This window comes from Artemia franciscana, chromosome 18 (genome assembly GCF_032884065.1).
Source record: "Artemia franciscana chromosome 18, ASM3288406v1, whole genome shotgun sequence".
Lineage (NCBI taxonomy): Eukaryota > Metazoa > Arthropoda > Branchiopoda > Anostraca > Artemiidae > Artemia > Artemia franciscana.
Window position 1 is genome coordinate 26549295 of NC_088880.1, and position 21715 is coordinate 26571009.

The 21715-nt window shown below is 35.4% G+C and overlaps 1 protein-coding gene across 9 annotated transcripts in view; it reads left to right on the plus strand.

Annotated features, from left to right (window-relative positions):
• Window positions 1-21715, plus strand: part of LOC136038819 (calcium/calmodulin-dependent protein kinase type II alpha chain-like) — a 119269-nt gene that overhangs the window by 36586 nt on the left and 60968 nt on the right. For all 9 annotated transcript variants that reach the window (XM_065722214.1, XM_065722217.1, XM_065722220.1 and 6 more), the window contains exons 6-7: window positions 3494-3735; window positions 15356-15439. In XM_065722214.1, the coding sequence (XP_065578286.1) occupies window positions 3494-3735; window positions 15356-15439 (326 nt within the window). The remainder of the gene's footprint in view (window positions 1-3493; window positions 3736-15355; window positions 15440-21715) is intronic.

Genomic DNA, 21715 nt, shown 5'->3' on the forward strand with positions numbered 1-21715 from the left:
AAGCTGTTAAGTTTGATTAAACAAAAATTACAAATGTTTTATTGTCAAACTACTTTTTCCCGTCATTAAATGCATTAAATTCAGATTTCGCGGTTACTAATGTCACTACGCTTGACTTAAGATCCTTTGTCCGTGATGATGGGGGTTCGAGTCCTCTCGTCACTGGTTATTTGATTTGGAACGGAGGTCAGTGGTGTAACTATATAAGCTCAGCCAGAGTTAACCTAGCTCTAAATGGGTACGTGGAAAAATCAGGGAAGGTAAACAGAAGGGGTGTGCGAAAGTACAGGATGGCTGGCCCCCAACCCCCATTATACTTTGTGACTGAAGGGCCATGAAATGAAAATCAGCACCACCTGTAGGGACTGAAAAGTTCAGTACCGTATTCTATATCTTTTTTTTTTGTTAAAAGTAAGCTGTTTGCATATTTATTAGCCTAACATAACCGGCATATTTTTTTCTTGTTTAACATGGTTAACCGGAAATCATATTTTGAATTCTAACAGGAAAACAGCTGCAAAAAGTTAGGAGTAACCCGACTAAGTTATGTAGTCTAATCACATGTTATGTAGTCTATGTAATTATTCTCAGTCTAATCACATAATTAACTTATTTCTCGATGATTTTCTAAAGGTAAGATTGTATGAAGTTTTATTTTCAAAATGGTTCCAACAAGCAAACGTTGCCGAACAAATGCATCTCGTTAAAATACAGCAGTTGCCAAAAAATGTTAATAACCATCATGGGTAAGTGAAAAAATAAGATAAATAAAAAAAAACTTTCACTTCCGCCTTGGGTATATTTTTCCTATCCTTGCCATAGAACTCTCAGTTCTCAGCGATATCATTGATCGCAAATTTCTAAGGTACAGTTCAGATGGTACAAATCAATCTCTTGTGGTACAATTTTAGCCGGTAGTCTGGTACATTTTATCTCACAACATTGGCACTTCTGCTGAGCAGTATATTTTTATCCTTCTTAGGTAAAAAAATAAAATAAATGGAAAATAAACTGTTGCTCTCAGTTCTGAGGGAAATCATTAATCGCAAATTTCTAACGTACAGTTCAGATGGTACAAATCAATCTCTGTTGGTGAAATTTTTGTCGGAAAACTGGTGCAGTTTATCTCAAAGTGCTGACAAGGCTGTTGAACTTTTAAAATATCTAAAAGCTAGCCTAAGTTATCATCTGATCTGTTTTAATAACCAAATTTTTCGCCCAAAAACAATAGCCAGTGTTGCTGTAATCAAAAAAGTATTCTCTGTTGACTCCTCGTAACTTGTTTAAATTAACTTCTAAATTTGTGTTTTTTTTTGTCTAAAACAACTAATTTTCCATCGAAAAATGTCATGAAGTGCTACTGGAATTAAGCAAAGACAAAAAGGTTATGATAAGACCATTAAAAAATCCCCATGATTCACTGATAAAATACCTATTTTTATGTGTAATAGACATGTGTTTATACAATAGACACGTAATAGATAAGTAATAGATAAGAATGCAATCAGTGTCCTTAATTGCTAGTATCAAGGAAAATGCTTGTTATTAATTGTCTGCCGTGGACAGCAAATCATTTCTTTCAAATTTATCTCTTAGGGAAGTAGTTGTGTTTCTTTTTGTCAGAGGGCTGTGAAAATGTCTTCTAAGCTGTCCTCCTTGTTATATTGTCCGTGGACCTTCCTATTTTCTTTGGTTGTCATTTTTCACACATTTATCATCACACTTTATTATTATTTATTATTATATATTCTTCATTATATATTAGTTATTATCTTTCCTCACTTATTGTCACACATTCATCATACAATTATTGTCATTTTCCGGAAATATAACAAGCAGTTGTTTCTTTTTTGGTAGACGGGCATGAAAATATCTTTTTAGCTGTCCTCTTTGTTTTATTGTCCTTGAACCTTCTTATTTTCTTTTGTCGTTATTCACAATTATCATCACTTTTTATAGATTTATTATCATACGCATACTGTTACTTATAATTATCATTCATGATTATATTTTTGTCGTTCCGCACTAATCGTTATGGTTACACACTTATTATCGCATATTTATCACCCAGCTATTGCCACTTTTAGTATTTTTTCATATCTAATTGTAAAGCCATTGTTGCCACGTTGACCGAAAAAAAGTGAGCAAAACTAATTACGTAAAATCAGTTTTCGTCCCTAAATAAATTAAACAATGATAATTTGTATATTCCCAAGTACAACTAAACCATTGAATGAAAGCTACGCCCTTTTTAGCTGTTTGGTGCTACATGGTTTTTAGCTTACTTTTTGCTGATTTTGCTGATTTTGCTGCCCACGCTTTTTTTCTAAAGTTGGCTAACACTGATTGAAAATATTAAATAACTCAATACAGAAATTGATTTCATTAAAAGTTGAGTTCCCGGTTATTACCTAATGTTTTAAAATTTGGATGGTTGTTAGTATTTGCTTAAACAATTCAAATAATCAGACTTCACTTTTAATATCCTTGGTGCTTTCAACTTATTACTTCTTAAGTTTAATCCTCTATTAAAGATGGTATACTTATCTTAATCGTAAAAAAATAATAAACTATGGTTCAAAATTTCTAATGGTGATAGTTTCATTAGCAGGCTGTAAGCTCTTGACTTGACAACTAGTGGTTCTAATGTCAGGATATTTAGAGTATAGATAATAAAGACAAGAAAATGGGGTTTGTTAGAAATGGAAAGGAAAGCTAGTGACAGATGATACCAGAAAAACTAGAAATAATCCTCCTGGAAGCTACGTGATAATGCGTTTCTTTCTGTTCTAAAAAGAATTCTCGAGGGGCCTTATATAGAAGCCTAAGTATTATCACTGCTTCTTAAAATGTCGTAAAAAGGCTTTAATTCGAAAATTAATAACAGCCAAATACTCCCATATCATTCCATCGTTAAAGGGTAAAATGACATAGCGCAAGGTTGTTTCAAGGAATTTTGAGTTCAATCTCAATCAGCCTAATCAACGCGATTCAAATGAGATGAATATATATTTTAGTAAAAAGTGCGTTGTCACAATATAGAAGGCTGTAGGGAGGGGGGGAGGTCAAGTCTGAAAGTCCCCGGGTATTCCCGACCATTCCAGTTTTTTTTTGGAAATTGTCTTGATGTCGGGATATATACCCATTACAGGAATGGCCTATTCAACCAATTTGACTTTTGCAGTGCGTTTTAGGAAGATAATAATGTTAGAACATCTTATAAAAAATTTTCTGGCAAACTTACCAAAATTAAGTGGGTCATTCCTTTTTTCAAAAGATTATTTTTATATTAATTTTCATTTTTAGAAGCATGTGTTAGAATATTAATTAGAAGTAGGGATTTGAGGGAAGCGTTCGTTATTGTCATTAGTAGGAAAGAGGATAAGTTATTCGTCATCCTGATGATGAACCGCGCTTTTCTTCGAATATGGTCTTAGTAACGTCACAAATATTTCCAAATAACGCGAATCAAACGTTTTTTTTTCCATTTTAGGGTTACCGGTGGTGAATTGTTCGAGGACATTGTTGCCCGTGAATTTTATAGTGAAGCAGATGCCTCGCACTGTATTCAACAGATTCTCGAAAGTGTAAATCATTGCCATGTCAATGGAGTAGTGCATAGGGATCTCAAACCCGAAAATTTGTTATTAGCCAGTAAACTGAAGGGTGCTGCTGTTAAATTGGCTGATTTTGGCCTTGCCATTGAGGTTCAAGGCGAGCAACAAGCGTGGTTTGGTAGGCTTTTTGTTTTTTCTTTCTTTCTTGAGTCGGAGGGCTACTAAGAGGTAATACTCTTTTTCGCGGGAAAAACGAACACATAAAAGACCTTTTGATTTTTTAATTAGGTATAGCACTCTTTTTCCCCTGATAAGTGGAAATTCCCTATGGGTGAGGGATTTCTCCTCCCTCCCCTTTAGGAAAATTCTGGTAGGCTCTGATGTTTCTATTATATTCTTTCTGTTAAATGTAGATTATTTTGTGGTATTTTTATGTTGTGGATTTCAGGCACATTTTTTTAGGCCATTTTAACTGGCTTGATTTGGTTTTTCCATTCCCTCTGACACATATAAAAGATCATTTAATTATTTGACCGAAATGTTTTATTCGATTAGTCTAACCACACCTTCCTGCCCTATGGAGAAATTCCCAGAGGCTCCTATGTTTTATTATATTCTTTCCGTTAAACGTAAGTGAAGTTGTGGTTTTTGAAAAATAATTACACTTTTGAAGCCAATTTTATTGGCTTCATTTGTTTTTGCCCTTCCCTTCTGGAAAAGCCCAAAATTACGTGTAATGGATCATTTAAATTTTTAATCAAATGTTTTATTCAGTATGTGGACCCCCTCCCTTCCTGACTTATGGGAAGTTCTCGCGGGCTCAAATTTTTCTGTTGTGTTCCTTCTGTGAAATTGTAAATAGCACTATGGCCTCCGAACAATAAATGGACATTTTTTTTAGAATCCAATTTGACTAGCATTATCTTAGTTGTAAAATTTTCTTGAAGACATTCTCTTTACACAGACGCACAATCTAACAAATGAAAAAAAAATTATCAAAGTAATCAATTAGAATTTTGTATTTATTCAAACAGTTTGTGATAACGAACTGTAAAAAAGAAGCGACTCGGCTCAATAAAACAGTATTTTGATAACAATTGATACATCAAAAGAATTGCTTTTTATGTTGATTTCAAATATATAAAGCTCATTGAGTTTAATGCTGCCCATCAAAAGCTACGAGCATGCAAAAATTTGTCTGATTTTCAAAAAAGGAAGGAAACACTCTTAATGTAGAAAAATGTGGAATTCTGTATTATTTTTTTTTGCGAGAAGAAAGATCACGGATGTGTGTTTTTTTTTTCGTTTTTTTTCTCAGGGGCGATTGTATCGAACGAGTGATCCTAGAAGATCGAGAGACGTATCATTTGACAGGAATTCAAATGTTCCAGTTGCCTTTCTAAGTGACCACAGAGATAGGAGGGCAACTAGCCTCCCTCCCACGCCCCTTGTTTCCTAAAGTCATCCGATCAAGATTGTGAGATAGCCGTTTGATTCAGCATAGTTGAAAGATCCAATAACTATGACTTAGGGGCACTTGATCCCAACAGTACCTGGGGAAAAGCTGTAAGCTACGCGATTCGCTTACTGTTCACATACTGTATTTGTTATTGGAAAATATACTTAAGTTTGGGGGTGTATTTTCTGCCTGGGGGATTTTCCACTTGGCGAATGCTCTGTGGGGGAAAAATTTGCCGGGGGGGGGGGGTTCCAGGTGATTTTTACACGGGAGGGAGGGAAGGGCATTTCTTGGCATGATTTTAAAAACGGTCATAAGTTACATATAAAAAAGTAAGTTTTTTTCAACTGTAAGTAAGGAGCAACATTAAAACTTAAAACCAAAAGAAACTATTCTGTATATTAGAGAGCTGCCTCTTCCTCAGCCCTTGCCTTTTACGCTAAAGTTTGAATTTTTGCCACAATTCTTTAAGAAAGACTGCTCAAACCCAAGGCCCCTTGAATTTTAATGAAATATATTTTTAAAGAACTCAAGACTTTAACGTAAAGAGCGAGGGTTTAGGTAGGGGCATACCACTCATACACGGAATATCTGTTCGTTTTAAATTTTATTTTACTCTTTACTTTCAGTTGAAAAAATTTGTTTGTTATTATTTAATTTTTTTATTGATCCAATGGTGTATTAAGGAAGGTCTGGTTTGTAGTAAGGAACTATTTTTTTTTCTATGTCTTTAGTTACCTTAATTATTCACCCATGAACAAGCTTCTTGGGCTGGTTATTGTTTATTTATAAATTCTTTTAGACTTTTAGATTTTTTTTTAAATTTGGCAATTGATCCCATCATTAATCTAGTCGTATGAAAAGTATTTTATGTACAGCCATATTGAATGAATACGATCGTAGAAAAACCTACTGAGCACATCAATTCTAGTCTTTTGGAAACTCGAGGAAAATTAAAGATAGAATGAGAGTGGTTTCCGAAATAACTTAGCTTTCGCAAAGATGTTGTTAACTTGACCTAAAAATAGCCAAGTAAAGATGAGATATCTAAAGCAAATAAATCAAATTGGATCATGACATTCCCTGAATTGAAAGAAGAAAATGGAAATGAAAAGTTACTATGGAGACATATTTTAATTAATTAACGTATTTATAACCCGCACGTACGTTCGTATTATGGTTGACCAACCATAAAAAAAAAAAAAAAAAAGAAAAGGAAAACCGGATAAAATTATAGTCAATCAATCAATATTAAGGTCAGCGTACTGTCAATAAGGGTAGTAAGGCATGGCTTCTTCTATATTTGCTAATAAGAAGACTGGACCAGACGAGGAAGGCGTTGTCTCCTCTCACCATCTTAGACATAAATTAACACAAGGTTGAATTAGTTTTCCACAATTTTGTCATAAGTTATAGTATCCTTTTGACCCTTTTTACATAAATTAAGACCCTTATTACGTCAATTAAAAAAAAATCTATTATTGATTCGAAAGGAAAGTAAGGGGTGACCTCTTCTATATTTACTACTAAGACAAAACGAGAAAGGCTTAGTATCCTCTCATCGTCCTAGTCATGGACGTTCAAAAAGGGAAGTAAGGCGTGGCTTCTCTTTTATTTACTAATTAGAAGACTAATAACAATCGTAAATATGAGGGGCTGTACCTAATAATCCCCTATTCCATCCTCCATTATTGAAAGTGAACCTTAATATCCTCATAAAAACCGGTTTTCAGTCTAAGGTGGAAAATGACAAAGAAATGGACAAAATTATCAATAAGTTATGTGAATTCTGTTCAAATTGCCATTTCTAAGAACAGGAAAAAGACCTAAAGCATAAAGGAATTATCACAGAAATTTAAGTCAAGTTTGACATCAACATGTCGATTGTATTCTTCTCACAGGGTAATTGTGACGCAACAGTGGCGGTTCTGGCCTCTCTTGTGCCCGAACCAAAGTCTTCATTAGCAACCCCTCTCTCCTGACTTCCAAAAAATCTCCGGCCGAACTTCGATAAATCTTCTGTTTAATTTTCATTTATTAATAGAATTTTCCATTGATTTAAATATGTATAAAGTTTATTAAATTCATTCTGCTTACATTTATTTTCAAGGAATTGTAATGAGGACTCGGGAAAAGTGAAAATGTCGGATTCAGTTTGCTCACTCTTACTGCCTACTGCACTCTCTCCTTTATTTTGATAAAAAAAATAAATTACCAAATGATTATAATCGTTAGGTTATTTATTTAGAACCTAAAATGTTTGCGGCAGAGGGGGCAAGTGCCCCCTCAATCTCCTTTCTTCTACCACTTCTGTGACTGAGGAATTTTACTGCACCATTTGCAGTGTTAGCATATTCTCATCTGAATTCTGTATGGAGTTCCTACAGGCATTCCTTGTAGCTCAAGCTGTGGTTAGTGATTAGAACGTACTGCAGGTGCTGCTTAATAACTGTCTTAGAAAAATACTTACAGTTCACTCATCTGCGAGGGTAAGGAATAGAGGGGTTCTGAGCAAGAACAGAGCAATCGTTGACAGGTGAAAAGATTCGCATAAGAGGCTGGAGACATTGGGGGCAAACAAGCCGTATGAAGGAAAGGAGGTCCTTTGACGTTTGGAATTCGAAACCTTCTGTCCCACACGAAAATGACGGGCAGCTTAAAAGGCTTGGTCGTTCCTTTGAAAAGGAGATCGCTACGGTAAATAGATCAATGAAGGAGCTTTGATTACTGGCCCAGGATCTGGAGACCTAGAAGACAACTATTGCTGTCTTATGTGCTTCATGGCGTTAGAGGATGCAAATCTAAGTAAATTGGAACAATCTATATTAAATATATAAAGACATATAATATAAAGGCATATAAATATATTATATACCTTTGCAATGTGTATTTCTATATATATGCAATAGAAATAATATAAAATGTATAGAAATACATCTACCTTCTTCCTATAAAGTATTTCTAAGTATGGTGAAGACACTAACCATCATGGCAAAATTGATGCTTGGGCAGATGTATAGAAGTAGATCTGTCTTCTTTCTATAAAGTATTGCCAAAACATTAACGATCATGACGAAATTAAAGATTGGGCAGATGCATAGAATTAATTCTGTCTTATTTCTATAAAGTATGGCTAAGACATTACCGATCATGGCAAAATTGATACTTTGACTCCAAATAATGCTTCAAATGTTTGGATGCTTCAGTACATCAAATAGCGGACTTCAACGATGGGATAAAAATAGCGCGCTATTTTGTCTCCACCATTTTGTGTCACCATAATTACTTAATTCAAAACTAGTTAATTGTATTTGTGCCTGACATAAAGAGAAAAAAGAAAGAGCGTGTATTTATATAGCTGCTAAGATGACATATTCTTTGGAAGATTTGGAACGTGTAAGCTTAATTGTTAGTACTAGCACTCCTCAAATTGGAAAAATTAATTAGGAGTTCCTGTCCATCCCTTCCCTATAGAAAAAACATCAACATTGGCAGGGAAAGAGCAAATTAGTTTATTAGATCTCATGTAAACGTGGTTTCTTGGGACATAGATGGAGAGGGAAAAGATTTCTCTTGTCACGAAAATATTTCGCTGGAATATGGATTGGGATCAGTCTTTGTCAAAGAAAAATGATTGAAAACGACTTTATAAAAGATTTATTTGTTTATCCGCTTTCTAAGAAGTCCGGACAATAATAGGAATTTGCTATTGAAATCCACCTTATATGGGATTTGAACCAATGATCTTTTGGTTGCTAACTAGGTGTTCAGAGTTGCCCATTCGAAATTCAACCGTCAAAATGACAGTTTCATTTTTGAAAACTTTTTGGCAATTTTGCTTCTGAGAATATATTTAGCAAAGGGAGTTTTCTTATTTTAGGACCAAGCCGACATTTGACCTATCTTATCTCCCATCCATGTCCTTGAGCATAGTTTAAGCATGGTGAATCTGTGTTTCGAGTCTTAAACCAAACCAAATAATTATAGTCTATGACCGATTGAAGTCTTGAAGAGCAGAGTTGCCACTGATGCAAAGGGAGCATTGAAAAAGGAAGTTGCTGCGGGCCAAAAAATGCCACGGAATTCTGCAAAAGCTCTCTAGGCTAGTGAAAACTAGATGCCTGGTGGCAATGGCCTTGAAGTGGTGCAACAGTCGTATTCCAGGGGTTACATCTATGGAGTAATACAGGCGAAAATATTACGCGGAGAACAACGTGTATGCTCCATTTTTCGTCTGATGTTGTTCGCAGGATTGGACAGTTTTAGAAATGAGTTTTATTTGTCTGAAGCAAAGATGAAACCGATACCTTGGAAACTGCTTTTGTCAATAACATAACCCCACAAAGTTTATGCTTCGATCATTTATGTGACATCCCCGGACGATTTCCTCACGGTAGGGACTGCCCGTAAATCGGTGAGTTTACAGATGTGAAAACGTGTTTTGAGAAATTGTCGTAATAAGATTACATATTTGTTGTGCTAGATGTCTAGTTTTCCTCCACGTTCTTCCATTCATATCCCTCTTTTTCTACACACCTTTCTTATTCTTTCTAATCAGACAATACCAGATTTAAATTTGTACCCAGTCTACGTTAGGGGAACTCGAGAAGGTTGAAGCAGATCCTTTGAGCTCTTCTACATGACTCAACAGAATTTCAGCCTGAACAGATCAAAGGGCTAAGGATTTTGTTTGTGAGATCTCTTGCCGTATCTTTCCCCTTAATCCTTAGTAATAGCCTCAGGGATGCTCTGATTGTATATAAAAGTTTTCTCCAAATCCCAGTCGATCCAATCATTCGGCTTAAAGACACCTCTATATTGTTTTTGTTCTCCGCCGATTTTATGCAAGTATGGCTTTTGTCATCTTGCCAAAGTGGGGATATCTTAAAATATCCTCCTCATGCCAGATCATAGACATCCGACAATGCTCCACTATTGGTAACTTGTAAGGCACCCGTCACCAATGAAGACCAAAGAACACGCTCCATAGGACGTACGGTCGCGACAGAAGAGACCTCCCGACGAATGTTATCCCAGAATGAGAGGACTTCTGTGTAGCAGCATTTAATTTTTAAATATGCGAAGTTTCCTCTCGAAGCACACTTGAGGTCAGTGTCATATTGATGCTTTTCTTTTACGGATGCACTACTGACACCGCTTGACTATTTAAAGGGAATGATTTGTAGAACGTCCCAAAGTTTCAGCATCCTTGTCTTCCCCTCTCTTTTTTAGATGAATGAATTTTTGATTGAGTACATCTTTTTTGTTTATCTCTGTAGCGTTTTGTGGGTTCGTCGTGACTGATGTGGGTTTATATCAATCCCACGTTTCTGTCTTTTTTAATTGCATAATTGATTATCTCTATATTGGATAAATGATTTTCTTATCTAATGTTAAGGAGGTCATGGGTTTGATTTTTATTGATTTGAATTTTCCTATGAAAAAAAGGAAAAAAGGATATTAAAATATTGTGGGCTTACCTAAACATATCAAATTTATAGGGTTGGGTCCCATAGTTCCACTATTCAAAAAAATTTTTCGGGCATCCCTGAATTTCCATAAATAGAAATTGAGCTCTCCAAATCCCAAATACTAAAGTTGGTAAATACAGCTACATTAACACAAAATGCGAACCTTTATTTTTAGTTACAGTTTGTTCGTTAGGGTTTAACGGGGAGATTCCGGAGAACCCAATTTTCTTTCGAGGAAAATCGGGAAAACCCTGGAAGTTTAAAACAGCGCAAAAGCACTGATGCTTTGTGCTTCGTTAAACTTCTTTGCTATCACATAAATTTAATCAATTGTCATGTTATTATTCCATCTCTAAACATGCTTTTTTCTTCTTTTTTTTTGCTGATTTTGTAAAAGATCTCACACTTAGGATAATTTATATACTTGCAGTCAATTTAAATAACTGCCATTTTTTTTCTCTTAAGTTAGCAAATCTGTTGACAATATACTATTTCGAAAATACTAATGGAATATACATATTTCAAAGTTCTTGGGCTCTTACCAGCACACACGGAGGGATTTCCTTACTCTTGACAATGGGTTTAAAGAATTAACCTCATAGAAAAATTATAACTGTAGCTCGAAATTTTTTTTTCTGTTTTTCACCCCCCCCCCCTCAATTATGTCTCCTAGAAATCACTCCTACGGGACTGGACATGTTTATGTATATGTTTCGGTTCATAAAAAAAAAATAAAGGAATGAGTGACTAGAATACAGGGATTTTGCTCGAAGCTTAACGATTCATCATCATCAATTAATTTACTACCCACAATAAAGACGGAAACTGTGGATACAAAGAAAAGAAAATATAATAAACACAAACATATTTAATAAACAGTAGCGAACATATTCAGCACACAAATACATAAAAACAAAATTCATTGTGTGTTTTTCTTAAATATTGCTATATTAATTTTAATAAGGATTAGAACGTTCATATTTTGTATCTTGTCAATAAATAATAATTCATTTATTATAATAATAATTTATTGAGTTAGAACCCACTTAATAAAAAGAAGGTGGAGTACCAGAAATCAAAGAAATAAAGACTTCGAACAAAGAACATCAAAAATAAATAAATAAACCTAACCAGTAATGGCACTGTGTGTGGGAAGATGCTTGCAGGTACCGTGGGGTAGTTTGCCAGCCAGCTCCGTAGCTTTTACACCGATGTCAGTGAGTCCGTAAAAAGATATGAAGTTACGATTTATACATCACAGAGGTAGATATAATAAAAAAACGAGAAAAAAGGGAAATATGAGTGGGAGCGAATATTTAGGCTAGAGATGCGAGCGGACACAGAAGCAGTGTTGATAAGGAAACATCTTCTATTCAGGTACGCACACAGAGGTAATTTAAAAATAACGCCGAAAATAGGCGATTAATAGAAACAGTTTTGAAAATGAAAAGAAAAATCGGACAATTTTAAGATTTCAGAAGGGGGATTAGATCCCCTCTTTCTCTTCGTTCCCTGTTTGCCCCCCTTCCGTAGTACCTGTAAACTGCACGGGGACAAGCGATATCTAATTGCTTGATCCAAATTAAAGCCCTCGAACCTATTATGTCTGCGATTGTCTTTCTAATCAGTTTGACGTGACATACGCAAGATTTTGATTTTCGAATATGTTCAACTTCAGTCAATTATAAATCTGTTTTTTATTACTACATAGGCAAAACGTGCGTATTTTCGTATGATTTCATATACCGGAGAAGTCATATTCTCCCCAGTTTGCATTATTGAATTCGCCTTTACATCCCTTAGTTTCTTTTGTGCTGGCTCTTTTCTGGTTTTATTAAGCGTTGTAATATATTTTAGTGGTTTTACCGGGCGCTTTAATTGTTCTATTTGTGTCCGTTCTATTTTCTACTTTTGTACCTTCAGTCACGAATTTCTTGTCCCAGGAGATTCTTTTGACTAGTGTTTTTGCTTTATACGCTCTTCTTGATAGTGTGCTAACATGCGAGAGTTTTTTTTTCAGTTTATTAAGGGACTGAGACATTATTAGGAAACGAAAAGATTTTTCTCTTCTATTCTTGAAATTGTTGATCTTGTCTTTCGTGTCTTTAAATAGTAGAGTAGCCTACTGCACATGACTTTCTATGTAAATTTCATATACTCAGCTCTTTGAGGAGAAGAGGAGACGTAGCCCCTAGCTCTGATCATTTTTTAAAATTATTAATGATGGTGAACATGTTGATTAGAAAAGAGTTCACTTCTTGGCTGCAAAAATCTATAAAAATCCAATAGTCTACAACGGGAATTATCGACACCCTGGATATTTGTGTATGATCCGAGAATGTGAGTTGGGTGGGAAAATATTCCTATCTGGAATCTTGTAAAAATCTAAAAATAGTGGTGACAAGTAAAGATCTAAAAAGGGTGGTGACAAAAACAAGTTTTCGTGTTTTCGACCCATCCCTCGGCTCTCTTGACCTCTTGTAACCAGGGTATTGCCTGATCCCTTGCTTTGAGCTAGACTGGTTTACAGCAAACACAAAACAAAACTTGTCCAATAAATTTCTATTGGCACTCAGAAATACATTTTACAATCGAAGTCGTTTGTGAAACTTTTCTGTTGAAACTTAGAAAATCCCTTATTGCCTTTTAGCTTTATCCCTTATAGCTTTATTGCCTCAGTATATTTGTCCCGTTGATTAACCGTATCCAGTCTAGATCCAGTATTCAGTGACCTCAGATGTAATTGCAGATCCTTTAATAGTCTCAATGTCTGCTACGGTATCCGAGTAACCAATTCCCCCTTTTGTAACTTTCTTCGTTTGATTCCATGCACCCCTATGGTCCAATGGGCAGTGATTAATTAAGACTCCTAACAGGAGAGTCTTTCCCCTAGAAAAAGTTTATTCTTGGCACCAAAGAAGGAAATCAATCTTCACCTAAAGAGTATGATGATATTTTGAATGGGTGTTTATTTTGCAATCAACGGTGTATTTAGGAAGCGAAAAGAGTTGGGTTCCAAGTTCTCTGTTTCTTGTTTGTAACTGAGCAAAGTTTTACTTATAATGACGTCTATGACTGATTTCTAGTGAATTTATTTACATTTGTTAAGAATCTGTGTAAGTTGGAACTAATGGTTTTGAGTTCTGGGAATAATGTTTGAACGTTTAAAAAGTAAAATACGTTTGAAATTTACTTGACTAAGTATTTGTAAAAAAGTTATTAATGAACGAGCATCTTGTCAATATACATGGAGACATAAATAATAGCGAACATCCCCCTATAAATCATTAGCTTCAGGGATTGAGTAAAAACTTGACTAAAGCAAGTTTACCCGTTACTGGCAGGATCGTATTTCACCGGCCACTACCCTATGAGGGTTCCTTCTACTCAGCGGCTAAGCGAATTATCTTGAGCTTTTTTGCCACTTTGCGGCTTTGATGGTTATCCTTTAGTTTCAGGATTTATTTGATTTATTACGAAACGACGGCTGGTATCTGGCTTCCATTACGAAAACGCCAGGTGACAGTATTTCAATTTATTTTCAAAATTGTTTCTATATGGTTTTAATTTTATATTGATTTTTCGTAGGCGTCATTAGATTTTAGCTATTTTCTTTAAATAGCCGATGTTTGGCATGCTTATGAGCTCTGCTTTAGCGCAATTAAAGATTTATTGACACCTCCGTTCACATAGAAGTGAGAATTTTCAAACCGAGCACACGCTCTTTGCAATGGTATAGGCTATAGTTACTCGGCTGTATTTGCTGAATTTTACTCGGGTGTAAGTCAGCCTAATTTATTAAAAGTCAAAACGACGTTTTTATTGGCTGGTATCTGCTTTTTTTTTAGCTTATTTTTATTTCCTTTTCTAAGTCTTCTTTTATAATTAATGACGGTGATGATAGATTTCAAGCCATCTTTACAGTTAATTATATTTGAGCCTGTAACGGATATGCCAATCTACTGACTGACTGAAAAAAAATGAAATTGGCTTGACCACGTATTTTACAAATGATATGAAATGATAATAATAAGCCATTTTGAAAAAAAAACAAAGCAATCGGTTCAAACCGAAAGTAAAAAACAAACCACGGCCCGTAGTAACCAAGAATTAAAAAACGCCCTTAAAAAGAATTGGCTAGTGAAAAAAAAATTTCATTTGTAGTAGATTTAGGAATGATAATTACTTGTCGAGTAGTCTTAATTTTATTCCGATAACAAATTTACGTGAATTTCAAAAACAGCCCGAAAATAGCGCTAGATCGAAAAAAAATACACCATTGGAATCACAATGGCCGAAAAACTGTAAATAAAAAACTTACAGTCACATAGCACCGATGTGTCCTCTTATTTCCCTTCTTAATCGCTGTTTAAGGACTCACTCTAAATTAAATTGATGTGTATACACGCTTTTGTACAATAGAGAAAGAGTGCAATACGCGTACTGATAAAGAGCTGCCACCTACCTAATAAGAATTATGGGATGATTCAGTAATCAGACCTAAACAACCAGTTTCGCTCCTTTGTAAGGTGCTTCAACCTTTTTGTATAAACTAATGGTGATTGCACAGAAAAAAATTACAAAGAACTAGTGTAAAAGCTTGTTCTTTGGAACCCAGTTATAAATTAGTTCCCATGGTGGCGCCATAGTTCAAGTTAATTTCAAGTTCCAATTAAGATATAATCTTTCAAACGGCAGACTTTTCCTTAGCATGTTACTGTTTCCCTTCTTCATCAAATAAAATTGAAACACCAGGCGGTCATGACAGTTTCTATCTCATAGTCATGAAGAAACCGTCGATAGCCCTATTTCGATAGCCCTTGAAAAAATTTAACCAATTGTCTGTGCTTTCTAATTTAATCTTTTAGGGTTTGCTGGAACTCCAGGGTATTTATCCCCAGAGGTGTTGAAGAAAGAACCATATGGCAAACCGGTGGATATTTGGGCTTGTGGTAAGTCATGTCTCTGTCACTATTAATTAAGGATTATGGGAAACTGATGATAGGAATGTTCTTTTTGTTATTCTCTGATTAAAAACAAGTAACAGCCTGTAGCATAATTCAATGAAATTAAGCTTTAATAGTGGATGTATTTTGAAATCTGTTCCACCTAAAATTTGTTCAAAGATAATTGAATCGGTTTTGTTAAAAGTGCATAATAAGTATATCTTCTGAACTATTTTTTTTTAAATAGCCTTTAATACTTTAACAAACATTTTGATGCCTACAGTATACTAATTTTTCCCTTATTATTTTTTAATAATGGAATTAGTTTAGATTTTAAAGAATTGTGCAAATTCTGAAAATTTTTAGAACTGAGTTAAATTAGACTTTTATTTGATCGCACATTTTAATATAAGTAACTTATTTGAGTTTTTCTGCATCTTCTGGGTTATGCTCTATTTCTATTGGTGCTGTTAGTTTTTATTTCTTTATTTAACTGATATTAAAGTGTAGTTTTAGTTTAATAAAGTCTAAATCTCCGTTGGCTATTTTTCTGCTCTCCTGTGGTTTTGATATATCTACGAAATGCAAAAGTTTGCAGTCAGTCAACAGCTGAGATTCAGTTATATCCATCTGCCGAACAAAAATTTCAGAGTTTGGTGTATAAGGTTTTTAGATTAAAAAATGCGTTGAAAATTGGTTGAAACTAGTCGGGAAAATAGTCTGGAATTAGTCGGGAATAGGATAATTCCCTATATTTTAGATCTAAGTTCAGAACCTTCTCTAAGAACACGTTTTTAAGTAAACATTATTACTGGGGCTCAGTAAATGGATAGAATTAAGATAACAAAAATCCAATTATTCAAGTTGATTGCTGTTTTGGCTCAAGTGACAAGTAGCTCAAGTGTATACCAAAACGGGAACATGTACCTTAAGCTATAATTTCCTGTCGTTTTAAGGCCATTAAACAAACGACTCTTTTCGTTTTTGCTGTTCCTAAAAAAAAACTACCTACATTGAGGTGTGAGAGTTAAAGTGGATTAAGTCTAGAGAACCAAAGTTTAAGATATTGGCTTTTCAATGGAACAACAATTAAACTCTAATTTGATGGAACTACAATTAAATTGTAATTCTATAGAACTATAATGGACTACAACTAAATTGATTGCTTTCATTAGAAGTTGCAAAAATATCCTCTAACAATGTTTTAGAAATATGGTTTACACTGGAAACATTAATTAGAAATGTAGCCTCTGGTATTTGCATAAGTGCTTGATTGCCTTGCAGAGTTTTGAGTCTAGATGCTACTACAACAACTACTAACAAGTCACTCTGCACCAAGCCGCCTGAGGCCATCACAGCTGCGCAAGCTCCTTCTCCATCCCAATCTATTCAAAACTTCCCTCTTTACACCCTCCAAATAAGTTTCAGTTTCTTTCAAATCCTTTCTTACGATCTGTTCCCACCTCAATCGGGGACGGCCTGCTTTTCGTTTGGCCCAAGATGGATAGCCAAAAAACATGATCTTTGGCAATCTATCATCCTTCATCTGCAGAACGTGTCCTGGTCATCTCAATCTTTCTCTCGTTATAGCACTAGAAAGCGAGATAGAACCACAGCGCTAGACAGCTGTAGATTTTGAGTCTAGATAGATATGAGAATGATGTGAGCAGAATTGCGGTTATGTAAAAACGTCAAAGGCAAGGCTTTTTGTTATTATTTATCTAAGCTATCTGTATCTTTTTGTAGAAATGACTAAAGTAGTAAAATATGAATACTACCTGACAATGGAAAGTTTGTAGGAAACGAAAGTTATTAAAACGATTTAATGTAAACGAATCATATATAGGGATGTAAAAATCCATAAGATTAGAAGAACAGGGTCCATCCTTCCTCTCCCAGTCGTGCCTGTGGCGTTTGTGAAAAGGTTATTATGTTTTTTTTCTTTGATAGTATAGTTCCATTTATCTACAGTAATTTAGAATTTATGTATATCCAATTATCTATTCAAAGTAAAAATCACTACTGGCTGACTTCAGAGTATGTTCAGTAATTTTTTGGCGTCGTTGTCTTCATAATCCCTAGACAAGGTCGTGTCCAAGGGGGAGGGGGTTTAAACACCCCCTCCCCCACCAAAATGTCTACACGGCTCATAAAAACATAACAAAATTGTATATAAAAATGTTTATGCGTTTTTCGAAGTCTTTTTTGCCCCCCCCCCCGAACAAGCCTCCTTTTGTAACCCCCCTCCCCTCCGAAAAATCCTGGGTAATTCCCTGTCCCTAGACAATCTATTTCTCCCTAGAATCACAGACGAGGCCTGTACCTGCTCGTTGTACTAAAGTTCAACTTGCGTTTTATTGAAAGAACATTAGAACGTAAGAAATAAAAACGTAAGAAAGTAAGAACGTTATTTATTATGAAACAAGTGTTTGTTCAAGGCCGTATCGAGGATTTGTTTTTTCGGTGGGGAGGGGTACTAAAAACTTTAAGAAACGCATCAAAAATTTGTTTATATTCATTTTTGTTATGTTTTTACGAGTCGGACAAACATTCCTTTTTTGGGGGTGGAGGTTCAAATCCCCTACCCTCCTGGATACAGGCTTATGTTTGTTCACTTATTGACCTTCAAAATCCGTTGAATTAAGTCTGGAACCATATCTATCATTAATATTTAGATTAAAATATCACTCTGTGTCATATTTTTTACTTAATTTCAGTGTAATCGCAGTATATTTGAATCATAGTACTGTATATAGACATTGAATTAATTGAATACGAAAAGCTCTTTATAGTAGATTGCGCACAATGATGAAATAGCGTTCTCCAATTAAAACGGCCAAAAACTACCTGAAACCTACTCATATAGAAGTAAGTCTGCATCAGTCAATAGCTCTTTCCTTCCTCTTTCAAATTTATTCCATTTTGTGAACGAGTTAGCGAATGATCGATTTCTTAAGGCCATTTGGTATTTCTTGGAATGATGCCTTTAAAAAAATTGAATAAGCACAAGGGCTGTGCAAATTTACGCTTGTTTAAAGATTGTGAATTTTTGCTATAGTAATAATATAACGTTGTCTAATGCTTTTACTTCACGCAATTGGGAAGAGCCTGTAACGATAAAGCAGGGTATGTGATTCGCTATCTTAGAGTCGTAGGTTCAAGTCCAATACAAGGCTTTTTTTCAGCGATAAAAAGTAAAACATTCAAAAATATAAACTATTTTGGGCAAAAATTGTATTAATAGTAAAATAAAAACCTATGAAGATGATGGTCGTCTATTTGAGGTTCTGAGGTAAGGGTCGTCCTTGATGGCTTCCTTTCAAAAGAATTCTCGGTTTTAGCCGGAGTACCCAAGGAAGTATTCTTGGACCAACTATCTCCCTGTTGTTCCTAAACGATCTAGGGGATATCCTTTTAAAAAGCCTCACCACTTTGCTGATGACACGATGACAATGATCTCCATCATGAAGGATGAAGATCCCAGAAATCACTATAAGGAGCTTCAGGCCGACTTGAAGAAATTGGGATGTGAGCAGATAAGTGGCTTTCTCAGTTTAAATGCATAAAAAAGGGCTCGTAAATTCAAAGGCACGGAATGTGAAGGATCACTTGCTTGAATTTTCAAAGGACAGGTAATAGTAAGAGTTGACACAACTACGATTACTGCTCCCGTAAACTAAGAGTAATCCCAAAATACCAAAGCTTCCTTCTTGACGAGTCCATTTCGACACAATTCACGTCATGTATCAGATCAGTCATCGAATATTCATGTTCTCTCTTTGCTTTTGCTTCAACTAACCACATCGCTCCTCTTCAACGGGTCTAAAACCGAACAGTTCGTGGAGCGACTTCTAGCAACTGTGATGCCAAACCCCTGCAGTCGCTCCTTGATCGGTTTGATGCAGCTTCAATATCGGTGATATATAAATGCATGCATTGTCCTCTAACTTAGGAGGTATCAAGACTTGTTCCAGATAGAATTAAGGCTTTTTGGTCAGCTTGCCAAAGTACATCTCGACAGGACTGCCTTGTGCAGGGCACACCCCGCCAAGAATACTTGAAGATAAGTTTCACTCGACCATGTGTTCCATATAGAATGACCTACCAGTGGGTGTAATCCTGGAAAACCCTTCTCTTGAGGCATTCAATAGAAGGTATAACAAATACCTGAAAAGTTATTAGTGTGGTAATTACCAAGACTAGCGGCATATCATCACTTGTGACGGAGCCGTGAAGCCTGTATAGAAAAGCGTCTTTAAATTTTGATTCTGGAGGGGATTGAACGGTTTTACTCCGATTTTTGCAAAAGAGTATACGTTGCGTTTTTCTTCTTTTTTATTCCTGTCACCTTAAGGGTTCTGCTGCTAGTAATGATAGACAAGAGCGTTGCACACTTTTTGTGTCAGTATATAATTATCATTTCCCTTATAATGTCGGATAATGTAAATCAGCTTTACACTAAGTAAATTGAAAACCTTTTAAGGTAAAGGAATAAAATATTAGCCCCTCTTCTGAAGCCTACCTGCACAAAAATATCGCTAACTGTCAAAAACTCTAGAGAAACTTCAGTTATTATGATCGATGACTGTAAAACGTAGCTTACTTAGTTCCTCCGGCGCCAATAGTGGTTCATAGACGCCAATAGTGGCGTCAACGAAGCCTATCCGCTCGTCCTTGAGTGATGCTGTAGTGTTGATATCATCCCATTCAGGTGCTAATGAAGTTTCAGCCATCCTCGGATATCGGTCAAAAGTTCGCCGCAGAGTTCTTTGGACGACCTCGTCTTCTTCTGTTGCCTGGTTTCCAGCCGTAGGCTGTCCGAGGAAGGCGACCTTCTTTAATGCTTAATACTTGTCCTAAATAAATCAATGACTGTAGCCGGGTGTAATTCAGTATTATGAGGCTTTAAAATTTTTTCGTAAATGTCTTTCACTAAATGTGTTTCTCGCACCAAAGTATGGTAACAGGGTTGTGGATTTTTGGAGCTGTAGCTGAGCTCTTTTAAGTTTGCGTGTCCATGGAAGTTTTGGCCACCAAATCTCAATCTTAAGCTTACGTAGGACAAAAAGGAGAATATCTCGCATGAACTAACCAGGGTTGAGTTTTTAAGACAAAAACCCGGCGAATTTCAAAAACCATTTGCACCGATTGATCCCCGGTAGACTGTTGTCTTTTACCTTATGTAAGGGGTAGGTGTGACTCCCAGCCAGTTACTTATCTGAAAACAATCATACGACATTATACATTGGGTACCTAAACTCTGAAGCGAGTAATCCTCAATTTTACAATCACAATTATTTACTGCCGATGCTCACAAGAGAGTATTCGCTTTGTGTACTTGTCGTCTAACAGTCACTTTGGCTTTTAATACAGGTCAGAGTTTCTCAAACATTTTTTTAGACAAAATTTGGTTACCATTCTGTTAATAAAGTTAGCTTCTGTAGAGCAATAAACTAAGTAGTAAAGTAACATCTTTATGTTTATTCTACGAACAACACTCTCTGAGGATATAATTGTCGATTGAGCTCAAAATGCTCCTCGAGGGGGTTGCTGCACTTCGAGAGCCCTCGACGGTTAGTGATATGGTAATAATCCCCATGCTTGATGATAATATGCAGACCTTGTTGTCTATAAATCTGTAGTAAATAATGATTTTACTATTTTGAAGATGTCAAGACCTATCAGTTATCAGAGCTGTAGAATACCAAGACCTGCCCGTCCCCTCTGCCGGTTGTGTATTGACTAAATTTTTTTATGTTTTTCAGCTTAAACTAATGGATTATTAGTTTGTTTGGATTATTGTTTTATTTTGGATAAGATTATCTGTCCTTCCCCTACATTCTTTGTCGAAGCCAGAATCATAACCAAAAACAAACAATTAAGTGGGTTGCGTTTGCCACCTATTTACTTTTGTAAATTTAAGTTAAATATCAATTAAAGCTATTAATTAAAAAGTTAAATCATTAATAAATTATTAAGTTAATTAAAAGTTGAATAATATTTCTAATAAATATGAATCATAAGTTTAGTAAAATGAATTATTTACTGTAGGGAAAAGAAGGCCATTAGTCTCCCTTGATTCATGTCAAATTTTCTATTTTCTCTGGGAAATACTATGAGAACTTCAATTTTGAATCAAGAAAGTAAATTTGCCTACTGCGTTTTTCGGTTTAGAAATTTCATGTTTTATGCTCTTGCTGTCTGACCACCATTCCCCCCAGACGGGGATGTATCGATTTTTCATTTCAAAATTCATGGAGCGGTTCCGAGAGAGAGAGAGAG